The 19,096-nt window shown below is 31.1% G+C and overlaps 1 protein-coding gene and 1 long non-coding RNA gene across 3 annotated transcripts in view; one reads left to right on the forward strand and one right to left on the reverse strand.

The window, feature by feature from the left end:
• Nucleotides 1-3,242: 3,242 nt before the first annotated feature.
• LOC143054603 (fatty acyl-CoA hydrolase precursor, medium chain-like) overlaps nucleotides 3,243-19,096 on the forward strand; it is a 42,427-nt gene continuing 26,573 nt past the window's right edge. Inside the window, exon 1 of one of the 2 annotated variants that reach the window (XM_076227617.1) lies at nucleotides 3,243-3,895. In XM_076227617.1, coding sequence (XP_076083732.1) covers nucleotides 3,662-3,895 — 234 coding nt within the window. In that variant the 5' untranslated portion in view covers nucleotides 3,243-3,661. The remainder of the gene's footprint in view (nucleotides 3,896-19,096) is intronic. The other variant, XM_076227625.1, reaches the window with a different exon arrangement.
• LOC143056155 (uncharacterized) lies at nucleotides 9,304-18,362 on the reverse strand. Its single transcript, XR_012972248.1, has 3 exons — nucleotides 18,268-18,362; nucleotides 15,365-15,387; nucleotides 9,304-9,880 (listed from the first exon to the last, which is right to left on the reverse strand). It is a non-coding gene; the product is annotated as an uncharacterized LOC143056155 (long non-coding RNA).

Here is a 19,096-nt window from a genome sequence, read left to right on the forward strand (position 1 = left end):
ATAAAAATGAACCAAAAAGAGGCACATTTGTTTTATAAGAAGGCACTATTCCATTTATGTTCTTTTAATTTAAACTCGTTTCTCTTCATTATTGAAATATCAGTCCCTTGTTCAGTGAACAATTCCAATGTAATTGAGGCACCATTTTTGTCTTTTTTAACTGTCAAGTTTCAATTTTATCCTTTGACCACCAGTCCGTGATTCAGTAACTGACGCTTTATCAAAAACAAAATCCACACAGGAAGTATTATAGTATATTTAAAGTATCGTATGTAGGACATAATGTTTAATACTTGTGAAATCCAGATGTATTCAATGTAGTTATCAAAATGATGAAAATACGATTTAAAAATGAATATGAGAACATAAAAATGTTTTAGTATTGTAATTGCAGATAATCTGGCAAAATAAACAAATAAGATTAACTATTATAATAACATTAACGGTACAAATTTTCCTGCACCAGATGCGCATTTCGACAATACATGTCTCTTCAGTGATGCTCGTGGCCAAACTATTTGAAATCCAAACTTATATAAAAGATGAAGAGCTATACTCCAAAAGGTCCAAAAAGTATAGCCAAATCCGTGAAAGGAATCAGAGCTTTGCGTGAGGGAGATACATTCCTTAATTTATAATAATTTCTAACATTTTGTAACAGCAAATTTAATTAACACAAAAAATCCGTATTTTCATGCCAGTACCGAAGTACTGGCTACAGTTCTGGTGATACCCTCGGGGACTAACAGTCCACCAGCAGAGGCATCGACCCAGTGGTAGTAATAACATTAACGGTACCAATTTTCCTGCATCAGATGCGCATTTCGACAATACATGTCTCTTCAGTGATGCTCGTGGCCAAACTATTTGAAATCCAAACTTATATAAAAGATGAAGAGCTATAATCCAAAAGGTCCAAAAAGTATAGCCAAATCCGTGAAAGGAATCAGAGCTTTGCGTGAGGGAGATACATTCCTTAATTTATAATAATTTCTAACATTTTGTAACAGCAAATTTAATTAACACAAAAAATCCGTATTTTCATGCCAGTACCGAAGTACTGGCTACAGTTCTTGTGATACCCTCGGGGACTAACAGTCCACCAGCAGAGGCATCGACCCAGTGGTAGTAATAACATTAACGGTACCAACTTTCCTGCATCAGATGCGCATTTCGACAATACATGTCTCTTCAGTGATGCTCGTGGCCAAAATATTTGAAATCCAAAGCTTATATAAAAGATGAAGAGCTATAATCCAAAAAGTTCAAAAAGTATAGCCAAATCCGTGAAAGGAATCAGAGCTTTGCATGAGGGAGATACATTCCTTAATTTATAATAATTTCTAACATTTTGTAACAGCAAATTTTAATAACACAAAAAAATCCGTATTTTCATGCCAGTACCGATAAAGGTATATGCAATTGCAACTACTAGTAACAGATAACACAGATACAGCCAGATCCCCTTTAACCTTGATGACCTCTAAAAGTCGACAATGGGAGTTGTTTGAGAATGTAACTTGACGATTAAAAAGATGACTACAATTTTCTTATTGTGAACTTTGTATATTCATGTTGTTACGTTTTAAAAGCAGCACTGCTGTATATTGACTTTATATATCTCATTAGATACTATAATCTAGAGCTAGCGTTTCCCGTCTAGATTTCGTTGATATAAGATTGCTGCTTACAACAACCCTAATGAATTAGTAGTTATGTTATATCTCGTAAATCATTTTTGAGTATTCAACCCAAGTAAAAATAAAGCCTGAGGGATTTATGTTAAATAGAAAAGGAGGCCAAATTTCTTAATGGCAAAGTTGAAGTTTCTTCTTTTCTTTACCAATGCCAGCATGGCTTATCTGTGTGACCTATTATGTCCGTTATATACACGTGCCATTTGTAGTAGAAACACACCCGTCATATCTTCACGTCTAAAGAGAGTCATTATTATTGGTCATTTTTCTTAGGCTCATCATCTTTTTTTGAACGTTTGTCGATGTTATCTCTCCGATGTTCTGTGCAGTATTGACATTTTAGTATATACACTCTTTAGTTGTGTAACAATACGTCTCATAATCTCCATCAAATGTAAAACCCATTGGGTTGTGGATCAATAAATAAAACTTGAATGTTATAATGTTGATTTTTAAAATTTTCAAAGTATTATTGCTCTACTTAGAGAGATTTGTTTCTACCTATGACATAGGTTTAAAAAAGATATTAGTTGTATACGCACGTTGATAATTGTTTGCAGAAACAAAGCTAGTGCTTTTCCTTTCATCTAGTCTAAAGTTTTGAGTGTTATAAAAGATAAAAGAGGAAAATGTTTCAATACAGTTGTTGAAAGCGGAATATCTGTATTCAAAAACTACTGAAAGATTGTTTAGAATTCACATTCGTTTATCAAATACTTCATTTCATATGAAATTGTCACAACAAGTAAGTATCATAAAGTATTATACATAAACACATGTAGATGAATAAGAGTAAAATTAAATTTTTATACAAATACAAGACGCATAGGCATGTGAATGCCTTGTGAAAGGTGGTTTTTATCCTTTCGCGCGACTCAATGTTGGAAACAGCGAGAAAAAACTATTAAGAAAACTTAATCAGAAAACTGGCTCTGAAAACTACTGATTGATTTGAAATTTAGAGCAATTACTGACCCTTCAAACTTGAAAAACCTGGAAGTATAAAAGCGTAATTACTGCTTCATTTATCATATTCTGACAGTCAATATTAATTACCAACTGCATCTTATTGACGGATGCTATTATAAGTATCAAGTTTGTTTTCGTGGCTTATCATCGGGTATGTTTAAACAAATGCAAAAATGTGTGCTGTGCTTGTTTTTGTTTAGAGACAACTGTCTAGTCTAGGTTTTATCTTTCATTATGACCATACAGATTTATAAAGTTCAGCACTCTCTCCATTTAGCACCGCCACTGATGGATAATTAACTGACAATACATCTTTAATTGGTTAATCTTGTAATACACAATAATTTGTAGTTGGTATGTTATGATAAAAATGATGAAGATATTTCTTTTTATCAGCACATACCAAAGTTACCCCCTAACATCATAACATGGATCGTTTCTACCTAGTTACAATTAGAAAACCAATAAAATTATAGAATTGGATTTGACTTAATGGAGAAGTTCAAACTGTCGTCATAAATATGGCCAATTGTTCTTAGATACAGCCCTACTGGTGACATTCTTAGAGGGTAATTAATGGTCGCTTTATTGGTGTACCGTTGTTGATTAGTTCTGATCGTAATGTACGGTGTTTGATTAAATACCATGAATCATATCTAATGTATTCTTGTGCTTCTTGATTGCTTTATAAAAGATTCTCAAAGGGTGGTTGGATACAAGAAAAAATATAAATTACATTGTTACAAATATCAAATAGAGCCGCAAAATGTTTAGCTATGTTGGAAGCGTTACATAACTGACAATGTGTGAATTATCAGAACTGATTGTACTTTACAGCAACAAGTCCAGCACTAGCTTCCATCATATGGAGAACTTGAAACGTGAACTAGGTTAACCTTCACGGTGAATGTTCTGACGTACGATGTCAGATGACGAATATTACTAGAATATTCGTATATATATCTTGAAAATATAACTTATCAGAACAATTTAAAATGGATATACTAGAAGTAATTTTTTCAAAGTTTTTATACTTTTATATTTTTTTAATTAGCACAAAAGTTTTATCGTTAGATATAAAAATTGACACAAACACTGAAACCATTGTTAAAGATACAAAGCATGGACGCATTAGAGGATTCATATCTGAACGGCTTCCGGGTCATAAAGTTGAACAATTTTTGGGAGTGCCATTTGCGGAACCCCCTGTTGGAAACCTTAGACTTGAGGTAAGCTGTAACAAAAATATTTTGTCATTTTAATGTGTGCATAGATACATTTTGCATTGACGGAGGTTATATTCAAAATCAAACTTAAATCAAATATTTGTAATTTTTATTATGATCTTGCTGTTTCTATACTTTAGAAAACGAAGATCTTAAGAAATCTTCCCCCAACTTCAGTCCTTTGATCAGCTATAAATACAAACTATATTACGTTTTAGAACTTGCGTCAACTTGTTTCTTATAAATGAAATTCCTAAACGTTAAACAAAGCAAAAATTGTTTAACAGCATAAATAAAAAAGGATGTTCTTTAAAGTTGGATTCATTTTTTTCTTTTGTATTTACAATTAATAAAAATGTTTATATGATTTAGTAGATTGTATTAATGCAGCAGCAACCCAACGCCACAAATAATAAAAAACAAAATATAGATGTCAAAATATTCCAAAGTGAGCATTTAGTACCAAGTAAGATAGTCATGTATATAAAGAATTATAATAGTATAAGAAATATTATAAAAAAAAATACGGGTGAAACATTGTTAAGAAAAACAAAAGTTTGATACCATACAAAGTTATAAAACAGCAATAACTCTGGCTTTCGAGTACCCACGGAATCATGGGTATTTTTTTTTCAAATCATAAGAGTATTAGTAACACTAGCATTTTAAGTTGTATATGAATACCACAAAAAATCATCATAGTATTTCCAATAAATCGCTAAGATAGAAGGCTGTAGTTTTTAATAGGATAGCGTAAAATACTTATTTTAAAAATTGGTTTGACTGCCAAGACCATTTTTCGATCAATAAAGCTTTCTTGTTGGGCCAAGCGTCATCTTGTTCAGTTTTGTTAAACAGTTTCCTTCAATCTTACATAATTTCTCCTGCAAATTATTAAACACTTTTATCGTAAAAAAATAATTTGCTATTGGGTTATTGTTCTCATGTTGTGTTACATCTTCCCTTCCTTGATACTTTCTCTAATTTTTGGACTTATAGATTTTATAAATTATCCATACAATTGAGAATGAAAATCGGCAATGTATCAAAGAGACATCAACCCGAACATAGAGTAGAATATAGCCTGTGGCCACCAATTGGTCTTCAACACAGCGAGAAAATCCCGCATCCGGAGCTAACTAAATTGTTCAAATAAATATAAACAGTAAATAACATGAAATTCGAGTGTAACTCCCACATGATTTTGTTATCTTCTCATGCATGTTGCACACAAATCGAACAATATGTGTAAATCGTGTCAAAGCTTTACTCGGTTACATAAAAAAGACACAAAACAAAACCAAACAATTACACGATGTTTACCTGATTTTCAAACTAATCGCCACCTGTCTTTACTGCTATATCTGCCCTGAAACAAATGCTTTTAAGATTTACTATTACAGATACAGATTTTCATATTAAGGTGCACTAGCTACGAGATATGAAAAAAAACAGAATATGATTTCGTTTTGTTCAATCATTATTAAAAACGAAATAATGAAATACAATTCGCTTTAAGCAGCCAATTTGGTTCATTTTTTGTCAAAATAGGCAAATGAATATCGCTAATGAAATATTCACTTGCAAGTGAATAATTCGATCTCTTAAAAGCCTTATTCATGTGACCTTCAATTTAACCCATTAGCTAGAGATTGGTTACGCATGCGTAAGTTGTGTTTAGCAATTATAAGGAAATATTGTCAACATTGAAAGTGAAACAAAGATGAACCACTTCGTTGACTGATTTGATCCACAAAAAAATCATTCTTATATAGGTAAAAGCATAAGTTTACTTTTTTTCTAAACTATAACATGAAATCAAGAAGACCTTTAAAAAGGGTTGCTATCTATTTATATTTAATGAACTAAAATAAACACGAAATTCTGATATTATACATTATTGATTACATGCTTTGTTTACTGTTTATTTCAGACTCATTGTAATTTAGATATACGTTTTAATATGTTATAAATCAAATATGAGAATTTAAGTAAAATCAGTGAACATGTATTTGACAGCTAGTTCTCCTTTAAGGTAGCACAATACAAAGATTTTTCATCCCCAATCAGACATCTTTAAACTGATGTAATTCCACTCATCCTTCTTTAAATTTTAAAAATGAGGTACCAAAAGAAAGAAGAATGATTAATCTTTCTAATTGTGATAATTTCATTATGATATAATTATTACATAATTAATTGTTATGTAATTAGTTGCTATATTGTGATGTCCATACTTGAATGAATTTAGCTTCTTTGTTATTCATAGCATCCCAAAATATTTTATAGATTCTTCCACAACACAGTTTGACCTCCAAAACTGTGTCTCAGATTTTTCCTATTGTATTTCATTCCCTCATAAATCTTCAATGAAGTTTGCAACATCAATTCATAAGAGATCACTAAATTCAAAGTGGTATAAAATTTGTTCTATTGATGTTTTTGGAAATCTGAGACACAGTTTTGGAGGTCAAGCTGTGTTGTACAAGAATCTATAAAATATTTTGGAATGCTATGAAGAACAAAGACGCTAAATTCATTCAAGTGTGGACATCACAATATAGCAACTAATTACATAACAATTGATTATGTAATAATTATGTCATAATGAAATTATCACAATTTGAAAGATTAATCTTTCTTCTTTCTTTTGGTACCTCATTTATAAAATATAAAGAAGGATGAAATGAATTACATCAGTTTAAAGTTGTCTGATTGGGAGTGAACAAATCTTTGTATTGTGCTACCTTAAATATACTAAAAGTTTAAAAGCTGTTTGACAGTACCTTAAATTTACTGAGCAAATATTAATTTTATTAGATGACCTGTATTTTGTCCACACAGAAAACAATCTATTTGATTGTTGATTCCATGTTATAGTGTATGCTATACTGTTGGTCTCTTGACAGAATTGAAAGTTTATAACAGGCTGCAGAGCAGTAATTATCGTTTATTCTTTCTCCGCTTTACAATAAAAAGGTTCCTACCAAACCCTTGCTTACTGCCAATGGGTCTATCTATTATATCTGATTAATGAAGTGTTGGTTTATGATTATGTTTGGCGATTTATTGTTAAATAAATATATGTATATAATATCAGATGTAAATGTGCTATTAGATGTATTAAAATGTGCAACGTTGTAAGATACATTTCTTTGTATTTGTTTTACTTACAATGTCAATATGAGATAAGAGTCCAATCCATTTAACAAAAAATAATGATTGTCTATATATCATACTGACGCATTTCGGGAAAAAAGTCTTTACTTTTCACGCTCAATATTGCTGTTCAACAAATTATGAAGGAAGTTTGTTTTTTTTTTTGTAAAATTTTGAATCAAATATCTCGTTTAACAATGAAAATATTCACTTAACGTCTACCAGAATTTTGGCAGTCTTTTTTGGCAGAGACATATAATACATATGTTTTATTCATGTCGTGTTTTGTGGACGGATTTGTCATTCCGACGTCTTTCCAACGGCGTTGTCAGTTTCTCCTCGACTTTTGAGTTATATTTCGTGTCATTTGTGAATGGTCTCTAAGAGCAGGATATATCTTTTTCAATTTCGTCATACCTATATTCTTATATGTTAAAAAAAGTACATTGTACCTACATATAACTTTTGTGAAAATATTCTATAGGAAAATATCCGATTAGTTCTTCAAATATGTTTTGCTAAAGAAGAGGAGATTGTATTCTGAAATATTCATATATATTGTGATTAAACATACATGAATATACCAAAATTTGTATTTTACATCAATCATGGAGGATGATGTCAGTTCTAAAAAAAGAATTTAAGAATTGTCTTTAAAATCTTTTATTTTCTTATTAACTTCGACATCTGAATATAGGTTACTTTCCTAGAGCAACCTAACTTTCCTTTTCTAAATCTACTCGGATGTACAGTGGTCAGTGTAAACAAAATTGTATACTTGGCCTACGTATCCTTTGAATTTGCTTTACTGTCGGAATCATCTCTCCTCTTAAAATGAATTCATACACTTATGTAGTGAACGAGAACCATACAAAGCAAATACAACCATGCATCACTACAACACAGTTAATGTGCTACTTCAAACACCTTTACGAAAACAATCATTTTTCAATGAAAGTGAATGTAGTTCATCTTTGTCAGTTCGAATATGAAAGTCAATTGGAAACAGTCAAATATATTTTATCGAAATCCATTCAGTAGTTAGTATTTCTTCTTCGTTTATATTTGGATGGTTGGCGCTTGTTGTTACGTCTTACACGGCAAATACGGCAAATTATGAACACAAAATCATTGTTTAATCATATAATGAGACATAACATTAAATTTATTAAAATCAGGTTTTATTTAATTTCGATTCAAATGAAAAATCAAGACAAGTTACTATTCAATAATGCGTAGATTTGATTTGTTTTTGTCATACTTATGCATCAAGAAATGGTCAAATGAAACATAGACCGAATACCGTGCGTAACGTATAGTGAAATCAGTGTGTATAATTAACTTGTTTAAATAAAAATACCGAACTCAAACGAAAATTCAAAACGGAAAGTCCCTTATCAAATGGCAAAATCAAAAACTCAAACACATCAAACGAATGGAAAACCAAAAAATAAGATAACAAAAATACCGAAATCCTAAGAAAGTTCAAATCGGAAAGTCCCTTACAACATAACTGTCCTATCCTGACTTGGTACAGGAAATTCCTTATGTCAAAAATGGTGGATTAAACTTGGGTTTATAGCTAGCTTAACCTCTCACTTGTATGACAGTCGCATACATTTTATTATATTGACACCAATGTGTAAACAAAACAACCTTATTCCAACTTGAGTTGGATGACTTGAAATCTTTGGCTGTTTTTTATCCGTTTATTTCAGCTAACAACGGAGAGGCCGAAAAAATCTAATGACATTTACAAAATGCATACTCTAATTAAACATAGCAATACCAAGAAAAAAAAATAAAATAAAAAACGAAAATCGATCAAGAACCACAACATAGATAATTAAGGACGACGCAGCACGAACACCTAGCTAGGCGATCTCAGTTGCTTCTTAATGATAAGCAAATCCTGATCTACATACAGCAGTTGTCGGGTTCAAATGTAAATTAGGATAAGTCTTATATAATGATGTCACAATTGAGGGAAATAGGACGGGATTGTAGATACGACAGTTTGGACATATCCGTGTTCATATGTGACACATATGTTTCATAACTGGTAACTAAATCAGGAAGGCATATGTTTTACTTTGGAAATGGTGGCCTACATTAACCACAAAGAATACTTTGCTCGAAAATACATAACTTAGAGTAAAACCCATCTTTGAACATTAACTCATGATAGAAAACGCAAGATGTGGAATATTGTATAATCGGTAGATTTATAAACTCGAAATGTAGTCTCTGCAGGAATGTTGCTACATAGTAGAAAAAGTTCAAATTAGAAAAACTAAAACTAGATTTTGTCGTAAATTTTAGTTGCTAACACTCATTAGAAAGTAAAGGGATTTGTTGTGATTGCCAATGAAACAACATATAGACTGTTTTTGCCACACCTCTTCGAATTTTTGATTTGTAATTCTCAGCACTTTTATATTTGACTTGGCCGTCGTTCTGTTTTAATCGGTCGCCATTGATGACTCTTATGTAGACCATTCTCTACATACCAAGATATAAGCCGGTTATCATTAATGAATTTTTACAACCAAACGGATGATGCCACTACTACTGTCCAAGGAGATATTGTTGGTCAGCAATTTTGTGTTGACATGTTATATCATTGATGTCCAATTTATGTCAATTTATTACAAATAAGATGTTGATTACTCAGAATAGAAGGATGTCAAACTCAGACAAAGATTGCCTGTGTTTAATGTTTGATTTGGCATTCCAACTGCTTTGTTTTGACTTCCACAGATTTGTCTAATCGTAGAAAAAATACACATCTCTGGCACCAAAATATAGTTGTAATGTATGTTATACAACCTAAAAACAAAAGCAAAAAAATGCAATTTAATTTGAATAATATATAAAACTGGACTTGAATGAAAATCTGGAAAGTAGAAATTCAAAATTGAAATGGATTGTTACATATTTAAACAATAAGTGGGGTGCATTAAATCGCAAAGATAATCCTGGGCAGTCCCATGATGTAAAGAATAGAACATGTTGATCATCCTGGACTTTCTTCTGTCCACTAGCAAATGGCAGCCTGTTTCAAAATATATAGCTGACTAGCAAACACGTCCAACCCAGTTACTAATCTACCTGCTTCTAACTGAACATATTCTAAATTGTCGGAATCATGTTGAGTACAACCATCCCATAACCCACATGCACATTTCATAATTTGTCTTATAAATGTACAGTTTATAAGAGCAAGATAATTTCTATCCTATACATGATTCAATTTTTTAGGAACATTCGCACAATTTTAATTTTTTTAATTTTTTTATATGTGTATGGAATTTACCATTGGAATTAAAAAAAAATACTTCCTAAGTGTTTATGACAGGAGACAAATTATACTGCTTGAGTTTGATGATTTTTTATTTGGAAATGTAGGTCAAGATGGGGAAGACCTTGCTGTATTTGTGGTACTATCTATTTTAAATTCTATGAGATACATTTATCAGATTAAATAATCCACGTTGGCTTCATGAACAATTGCTCTTTGATTAACATAAGGTGTCTTATGTAGTTTACAAGTTGTAAGGTATTATCATATTATTTATTTATGCATTTCTCTGTCCTGAGTGTTTTTTCGTTTATTTGTACTGTTTTCTGTCACATAATGATGTCATTTTAGCAGTATTTTAGCAGCATTTTAACATTGCCAAACAAGCGGGAGGTTTGGCTAGCCATCAAACAAGGTTAAACCAACCATATTTTCTTTAAATGCCTTGTACTAAGTCAGAAATATTGCAGTTGTTATCCAATAGTCTGTTTCTATGTATGTTGGTGTTTGTTTTTGTAGCAGTTCAGTATTTCTGTTGTTTTTCTTTTATAGTTTATGTGTTTCCCTCGGTATTGGTTTGTGACCCGGATGTTTTCTCTCTTAATCGCTTTATGACTATTGAACAGCGGGTTTCTACTGTTGCCTTTATTTATTGCCTTTCTACTGTTGAAAACTGAAAAATTCAACGGACGCCAATTATTAAGGAGTTTTCATTTTAATTTGTCTTCTAATAAAAAATGAAATATATAAATTACCAGGTTGAATAAAGTTGAAACCATGTCACGGTAGATTAGAAATCAAATGTTCCGAAAGCACACATGTTTAATGTCTTGAATCTGACGTGATGTTAATAGTTATAAATATATATATTATAACGATCATGAAAATGAAAGTAAAAAGTCTTTAAAATAAACAAACTGCATGTAACCGTTAAAAAGTATAATTTCAATAACATTTTATTTGTACAGTAATTTAACATAACTGGGACATATAAACTAAAATAGTTTATATAAACGCATCGTACAAGTCATAGAAAACAAGACCAATTGGGTACGAGTTTCGGTATAAATGAAATAAGTGTCTACCCGAGATCTACGATTGATCACATAAACAAACATATTCGTTGCATATTATGAACATCAGTTGAATTTCCAAACTTTGGACAGCCACACTAGTTAATCAATGTTCATTTCAAGTATCAAACCTCTGTCTGTCTTATATTAAACAAACAAAAGCGGTTGTAAAACCCTTCTTTTAAGAAAATGGTCTAGATCTGGGATTGTTTGTTGGGCAGTTTGTGTTATATTGTGTAGTTGAATTGCTCAATATTTAATACAAGTAACTTTTATGTTCATTACAATATAGTATTATTAGATTTATTTCACTTGACTGGGCGGGGTTTAAGAAGTTCTTTTATTTAAGTCCAGTCCATCTATAGACAGGAGTTTTTGGATAAACTCATCAATGAAGTGTTAAGTTATTTGTCCCATATCATACACTCAGTTCTGTTGTATATGCGTTAAGTGACACTGACAGGTCATTATAATTTGGTATTAATCATAACGGCAATCGCCCTTATCACACTCATCTTCAAATAGACTGTCCTTATGCAAATTTAAACATAAGCTCCGCCCGATCAGTTGAAATAACATTGGTAATACTAGTATTTAGAAAATATTCTCGGTAGGTAAGAACTAGTTGGGACATAAATTGAATTGTTTTCAAGTAATTGAAATAAAGTTTTTCGACATCTAGTGTTTCAATGTTTTTCATTCGACTACAAATATACATAGTTATATCAAATGTAGGTTTAATTTCAATAACATTTTGTAATTTGTTAACTTTCCCGATTTCTTTGTTCGTGTTTGGCTTGATAATATGTTGACTTGTTGCGTACTGTGGCAGGTCATTAGGATATTTGTCTCATCGGCAATCATACCCCAACACCTTATAGTTATTTATATTGGAATTGGTTATTAACACATTGATTTAATACTTTAGTCTCCTGCTGACTCTGTTATATGGTCTTTCAAGCGCTTTGTTGTATTCTATATTGGATGCTGTTTATATTTTTCTTTGTAAAAAGAAGAAACAAAAAACAGTTCCTTATAATCAGAGAATTCGTGATTATATAAAGCAGAATTTTCACCAAGGTAATAAGTTATTATTTTCTAGCTATATAAATAAAGACATATTTTTATAGAGTTTTACCATACACTGCATGTGGTTAGTAACAATACAGAAACACAAGTATGCTGGTAAAGGAGCACACTTTATTGTTGAAACATACTAATAGCTAGCATATATGTCTGTTAAGTTGCATTTAGCAAGATAATTGCACTACGACGTTTTGAAGGCCTGTATATAATATAGAAAAAAATGAAAAAAACGTGTTATGGGTCTCTTTTGTGTACATCAGGTACGAAGTACAAAGGAGGAAATAAGTGAAGATGTTGTAATCATATAATTGTTTAGCACGTCTCTCTTTGTGGGTTGCATTGGCACGGATTTAAAAAAAAAACATATAATATCATTCTGACATGTAGTGTTAGCGTCAAACTAGTAACTCATTGTAAGTTGCCTTGTTGGCGGATGTGAACCAAAATAATGACCCTTCTATTAACCCTTTTAACAATTCAAAATTATTTTCGTTTCTTTTTTTTCCCCTGTCAATTCGAGTAAAACTTTATAAGAAAATTATTAAATCAGAGAACCTGAAATTGGACCAAATGTCAGCCAAAAAACACATTTACCATTGACCTAATATCAATGAATTTTCACGAATAGTTCTATCTATTACAAAACAATAAACGAAAAACATATAAGAACAAACAACAACTGCTGTAGCATAAGCTTCTCCCATGGAATAGAAACATAAACATTGTTACAAGGTTAAAACAAAAATGTGAATGCTCAATCAACACCTTCACCTGGGACAGGGGTTTAGCAGCATGAAATATGAAAAAAAAAAAAAACATTTGAAAATTATCCTGACTCGTAGGATTCTCCATAAGCACTAATAACAACATACATTAAGACGTAGATTACTAACCTGAGAGTCCTTGCAGTTAATAAAAGCTAGTTAAAAGCTAGTAACATCTAATAATATCTGTTCTCCAAGACTTAAGAAGCAACGAGTACACATCAAACGGATTCAGTGTAGAAAGGACAAGGTACGATAAGGCCCGTTTTTACCCCCCCCCCCTTTTTCATTTTGTAAAGTTTGCTTTGGAAAGCTACTTATCACGTTAAACTATTTCGTTAGGTTTGAAGTTTGTTTGAATGAACTTCAAAACCATTAATTTCAGAAAATGGGCGAGGTTAGGGGTCAAAAGGTCATTAAAAACGTCACAAGAAGGAAAATTAACGATATTTAGACATTGTTGCAAAAACAGGCCTTATCGTACCTTTTCCTTTCATAAGATCCTAAGAAAAACTTGACCAAGTGCAATGCTACGAAAACGGTGCAAAGTAGCTAGTTTTGAATTGATAAAAAAAAAACAATCAATGTTAATATAAAAAATCATTGATCATAGATGTCATTACGCTGTAAAATTGATAATTTTTTAAATGTATCTTATCTTATGTTTTCGGGCCCTTTAAACAACATCACCGTACATATTAGGATGGGATACAACGTTTAAAACTAAATTACTTCGGTACTGGCATGAAAATACGGATTTTTTTTGTGTTATTAAAATTTGCTGTTACAAAATGATAGAAATTATTATAAATTAAGGAATGTATCTCCCTCATGCAAAGCTCTGATTCCTTTCACGGATTTGGCTATACTTTTTGGACCTTTTGAATTATAGCTTTTCATCTTTTATATAAGCTTTGGATTTCAAATATTTTGGCCACGAGCATCACTGAAGAGACATGTATTGTCGAAATGCGCATCTGGTGCAAGAAAATTGGTACCGTTAATTTTATTACAGTATATATCATAGAATAGAGTTTGAAAACTTTGTAGAATTTTGTTAAAGGTAAAATCACAAAAAATACTCAAAAAAAAACAAAAGGGAAAGTCTCTCATTAAAAGTCAAAATCAAAAGCTCAAACACACCAAACGAATGGACAACAACTGTCATATTCTTCATTTGGTACGTGCATTTTTGTATGTAGAAAATGGTGGATAGAACCTGGGTTTTATGTGAAGCTAAACCTCTCACTTGCATGGAAGTCTGATAAAATTACATTATTTTGACAACGACGTGTGAACAAACAAAGAGACATAATAGGTCAAAATGTCAAAATAGGGGTACAATAGTCAAAAGTTATCAAAGGAACCAGGATTATTATTTAATACGTCAGACGCGCGTTTCGTCTACATAATACTCATCAGTGACGCTCAGTTCGAAATAGTTTGAAAGCCAAACAATTAAAAATTTGAAGCGCATTCAGGAACCAAAATTCCAAAAAGTTGTGCCAAATCAACATTGTGTTATAGTTTTAATCACTATAGAAACAAACAAAAATATGTCACAAAGAAACATAAAAGAGCATAAAAATATTTAAAAGTGTCATAAAATTATGTTTTGTTAAGTAGTAGCTTATATTGAATTTTACAAACCATATATGTCGCTTGGCATCTTTAGATAAAATATATCAATTGTGGCAGTATTGTAACAGAGTATTGACACCACAACTTCAATTTTTACATGTCCAAAATATCTCTAAGATTTAAATGATATGATTTTCATGTGCAGAGCACTTGTATATTGAAAAACCTTTATTAGGTCATGATGAAAAACTATATATATTTATATATGTTAGACAGCAAACAATCAGATAAAGGTCAAAATCATATGGTCAAAATAGTACAACACATCTCGCCTTAGGGCAATGTTGTCTGAAGGAGTTGGAGTCTTTGTTTCAATACAACAACATAGTTTGATGAACAGTACATTAACGAACAAAACGTTTCATTTGAATTATATTCATCAACATCAAAATAATAAATCTAAATTTGAAAGATTGTTCATTTCTAAGGGCTAAATTATGGCGCTTACCGTACCTCTTCCTTTTAGTTCACCTTTAAAAAAATGAAAATAAGACATTGAAATTTTCAAATTGTTTACACCAGAACCGGTAAAGTAATACCTAGATCTCACAAGACGGGACAAGATTTATTGACTTTCCATACAATCAATACGTTGTATCCTTTAGTATTTCAGCTATAGCTAATGTCTTATTCAGACGAACCACCTGTATTATGTCTGTACTTTTGTTTAACTTTCTTGTTGTGTGTGTTTTATTGATAATCATCTCGGAATAACTAAAACACAGTGCAGCATTGATAAGAACGTTCTATATTACTGCAGAATACAAGACAGATGTAACGATACGCTGATGATAAATGAACAGAATGTTAAATGAAGTCTAAAGTCAATGATATCTTAAAGATATAAAAATATTCAATATCTTGCATCTCTCTGATTGAGAGCAACGATCTGTCTAAAGAAATATGACATATGTTTTTTTGAGAGCTGACATCTGATTTTTAACGTAAAAAAATAAGTTATCAAAGGATTTTTCTCTGGTGAGGTTCTTGAATTACGGAAAAAATATCAAAATTGATTTTTAATTTCGTTTTATCTGTTAAAGTTATAAAATAAGTTTTCATATTACTTTATACGAACTATGAGAGTGCAAAGTTGGGACTAAGATGACCCTTACATATCAACAACTTAAAATATTTTTTTTTTCAATTGATAATTTCTACCCATCTTTGTATATCTTTTTTTCTTCTGTAAAATTGTAGTATATAGGGTAATGTGTTTTTAAAGAATTTGTTCTAAGTAATAAGCTACTTATTATAAATCATCACTGCATACATACATCATTTACATAGTTACACTTATTGATGGATATAACAGGTAACATTTCTGCAATCCTGGCTTTTATACGAAGACGGAATCAACAAAATATACCGTCGGTTACCAGGTCCAATCCAGTCAAGATTTGACAGTTGTTATCTATTCGTTTAATGGTTTTGAGCTTAAGATTTTTCCATTTGATTATGGACTTTCCCTTTTTAGTTTTCCTGAGTTGGGTATCTTTGTTGATTTAGTTTTTACCTAATTATCTCCCGATGGTTCCAATCGCATATATCAATCAAACGCATGATGAAAAAAATATGTAGAACGATCGAACTCTAAACCTGAAAGCTTTCATAGAACCTTTCGTTTTGCTCTTCCAAACACAATGGTGACTATACGAAGAGTCAATGTATATCTTGGATGACTGTTCTAAACTTTCCTTACGACCTGTTATCGAAAATAATATTTTAATTTGACTTTTTTTCGTGTTATGGGTTTTCGTGCAATAAGAAACGCATTGTAGCTTTGCAATTTTCACAGAAAAAGGCACGCACAGTACGAATTCCTATGAATCACGAATTCGTACGAAAACATGTGATCTTATCATTCACTTTAAACAAATGAAACATTTTAGGAAAGTATCACAATAAAAAGAAATGCAGCGTTTCAATTAGTATTTTTAAGATACCAAGTTAATAATGGAACAGAAAAAAATACATATATTTATTTAGAGGGTTTCTTGAGTTAGTTTTATTTCTTGAAAACTGAACTGTGTTCAATTCAACCTCTTTTTTTTTTGTTCTTTTACTGTATGTTAAACGAATTCTTCAAATAACGCTTGAAATGTAAGAGGGATATTGTAGAAAAACCGATCTTAGAGTACTTTTATCGTACCAGCAAGTTTTGTATACGTAGCAAAATGTCTTGTGAAAAGGTTTTCCACTTGTTTACCTTTGTACAACGTTCGATAAGTAAGATCGACATTATGAGATATTTCCCATATGGCTATTAGCCAATCAAATCAGAGCAAGCAATTAAGATATTTATCACCTGTAATTTGATTGTAATAAAATGTTTACTGCTATTAAGCGAGTACAATATGACATTTTATCAACATATATCTTTCTGTTCTCAAGAAATGATCTTGTGTCACTATTGTTAAAAACATTCTTGCACTGCATTCCCAATACTTAAAACACCAGATACTACTGCTGTGTGAAATGCGATAATGTCAAGGCAGAGTATATACATTAGTATATATAATTGAAATTTTGCTGCTTATCTCAACTTTTAGATAAATGGGTTTTGACCCTATCTTCCGTATATTGAATTTTCGTCATCATGTTGTTTTTTTATTTCTCATTAAACTAACGTATAAAGAAATCCTTTGTTCGAAGAATCTAGGCAAAGATGATAAAACCCATTAAGTCTTGTTATTAACAACTCCTTCATTAAAGTTTAATGACAAATTACAGCGAAAGAACAAAATATTGCACGAAATTTAATTGATTTACACGTAAATCGTTACTTAAAGGCCGATTTCTGAAAAAAAGAAAAAATCAGACACCAAACAAACACAATACCTTCAAATCAATGCAATATCAAACCATCATCTAAAAGAAAACGAATTTAAAACACAAAAAGTCCAGGAATAACAAACTCGGATCTAAGCTGATAACAAAAAACCTAGACCAGTAACGACAGATGGCTTCATCTAATAGTTCACATACATTTTTGATCGGTCAACTTTCTAATTCCTATTTTAGTACAAGCACATAATAAGTAAACAGAACATTTACAGTTAAATGCAAAGTAAAATTAAGGAAACAAGATCTACCATGCGGGTTGTACTCATTGAGGATAACACTTCCACTAGTGTAATCTACACTGTCGAATCCAAAGGTTGTTAAGCTAAATGCATACACTAACGTATGATCAGTTTTTGCAACGTAAGTCTTATCACTGTACATAATAAGGATTGACCAGACAATCTGCAATCAACTTGCATGAATGATTTAAAACATAGTCAAAGTACAATGATATGTATGCAATAAAAGCTTCTTCTTGATTAAAAAAAAGACAAACATACTTACCGACAAAAATAGATATGAACAAATGTTAACGGGACATTAAATAAAGAATCCAAAGTACGATACAAAACCCTTCTATCATGTGTTTATAATCTGGATCTTCAAATTACGTCAACAATTCGGAAAATTAGGCGTGTTATCAGAGGTTATCTCATTATCCATAACCATTTATAGAACTTTTAGAGCGTGGGTACAATGAATCCCTGAATATAAATTACTTTTAATCTTTATTCTGCCTTTAAACTTTCTATTTTCAAACTATCTAGTCGTATTTCTTAATCCTAACTGTGATCGACGGTCCAGTTAATCCTTCTTGATTCCTACTTGTTATTCGCACATTTTAACAATTGTTGTTTTTTTAAAACAAAGTAATGATAAATGTCAAAATTTAATGTTAGGCAAGCGGGGTTAAATAAACGTCGTAAGAACTGTTATTTCTTATGTTCGTTCATGTAGCTCAAGGCACACTAGACGAATATATTTCTATATTGACATAATAAAACTCATATGTTTGTATTATTTGTACTTTTTACTCACATATGTATGCAGTCAATGAAACAAACACACACATTGACATTAATATCAAACAAAAAGAAAAAAGAAAAAAAAAGGATTAATATAAAAATCCAACCAAATCAGGCAAAAAAGTTATGAATTATTAAGAAATAAATAAATTAGAAAAAACCCACGAACAACAAACAAACAAACCAAGAAAAAAAAACAGGAAATATATTTTAGGTGCGCATTCAATGGACACCATGCCCTACACACATTATCAAATTTTCATGTTCAGTGAATGTCGAAATCTGCTTCAAAACATAATATATAAAAT

Source organism: Mytilus galloprovincialis, chromosome 1 (assembly GCF_965363235.1).
Source record: "Mytilus galloprovincialis chromosome 1, xbMytGall1.hap1.1, whole genome shotgun sequence".
In the NCBI taxonomy this organism is placed as follows: Eukaryota; Metazoa; Mollusca; class Bivalvia; order Mytilida; family Mytilidae; genus Mytilus; species Mytilus galloprovincialis.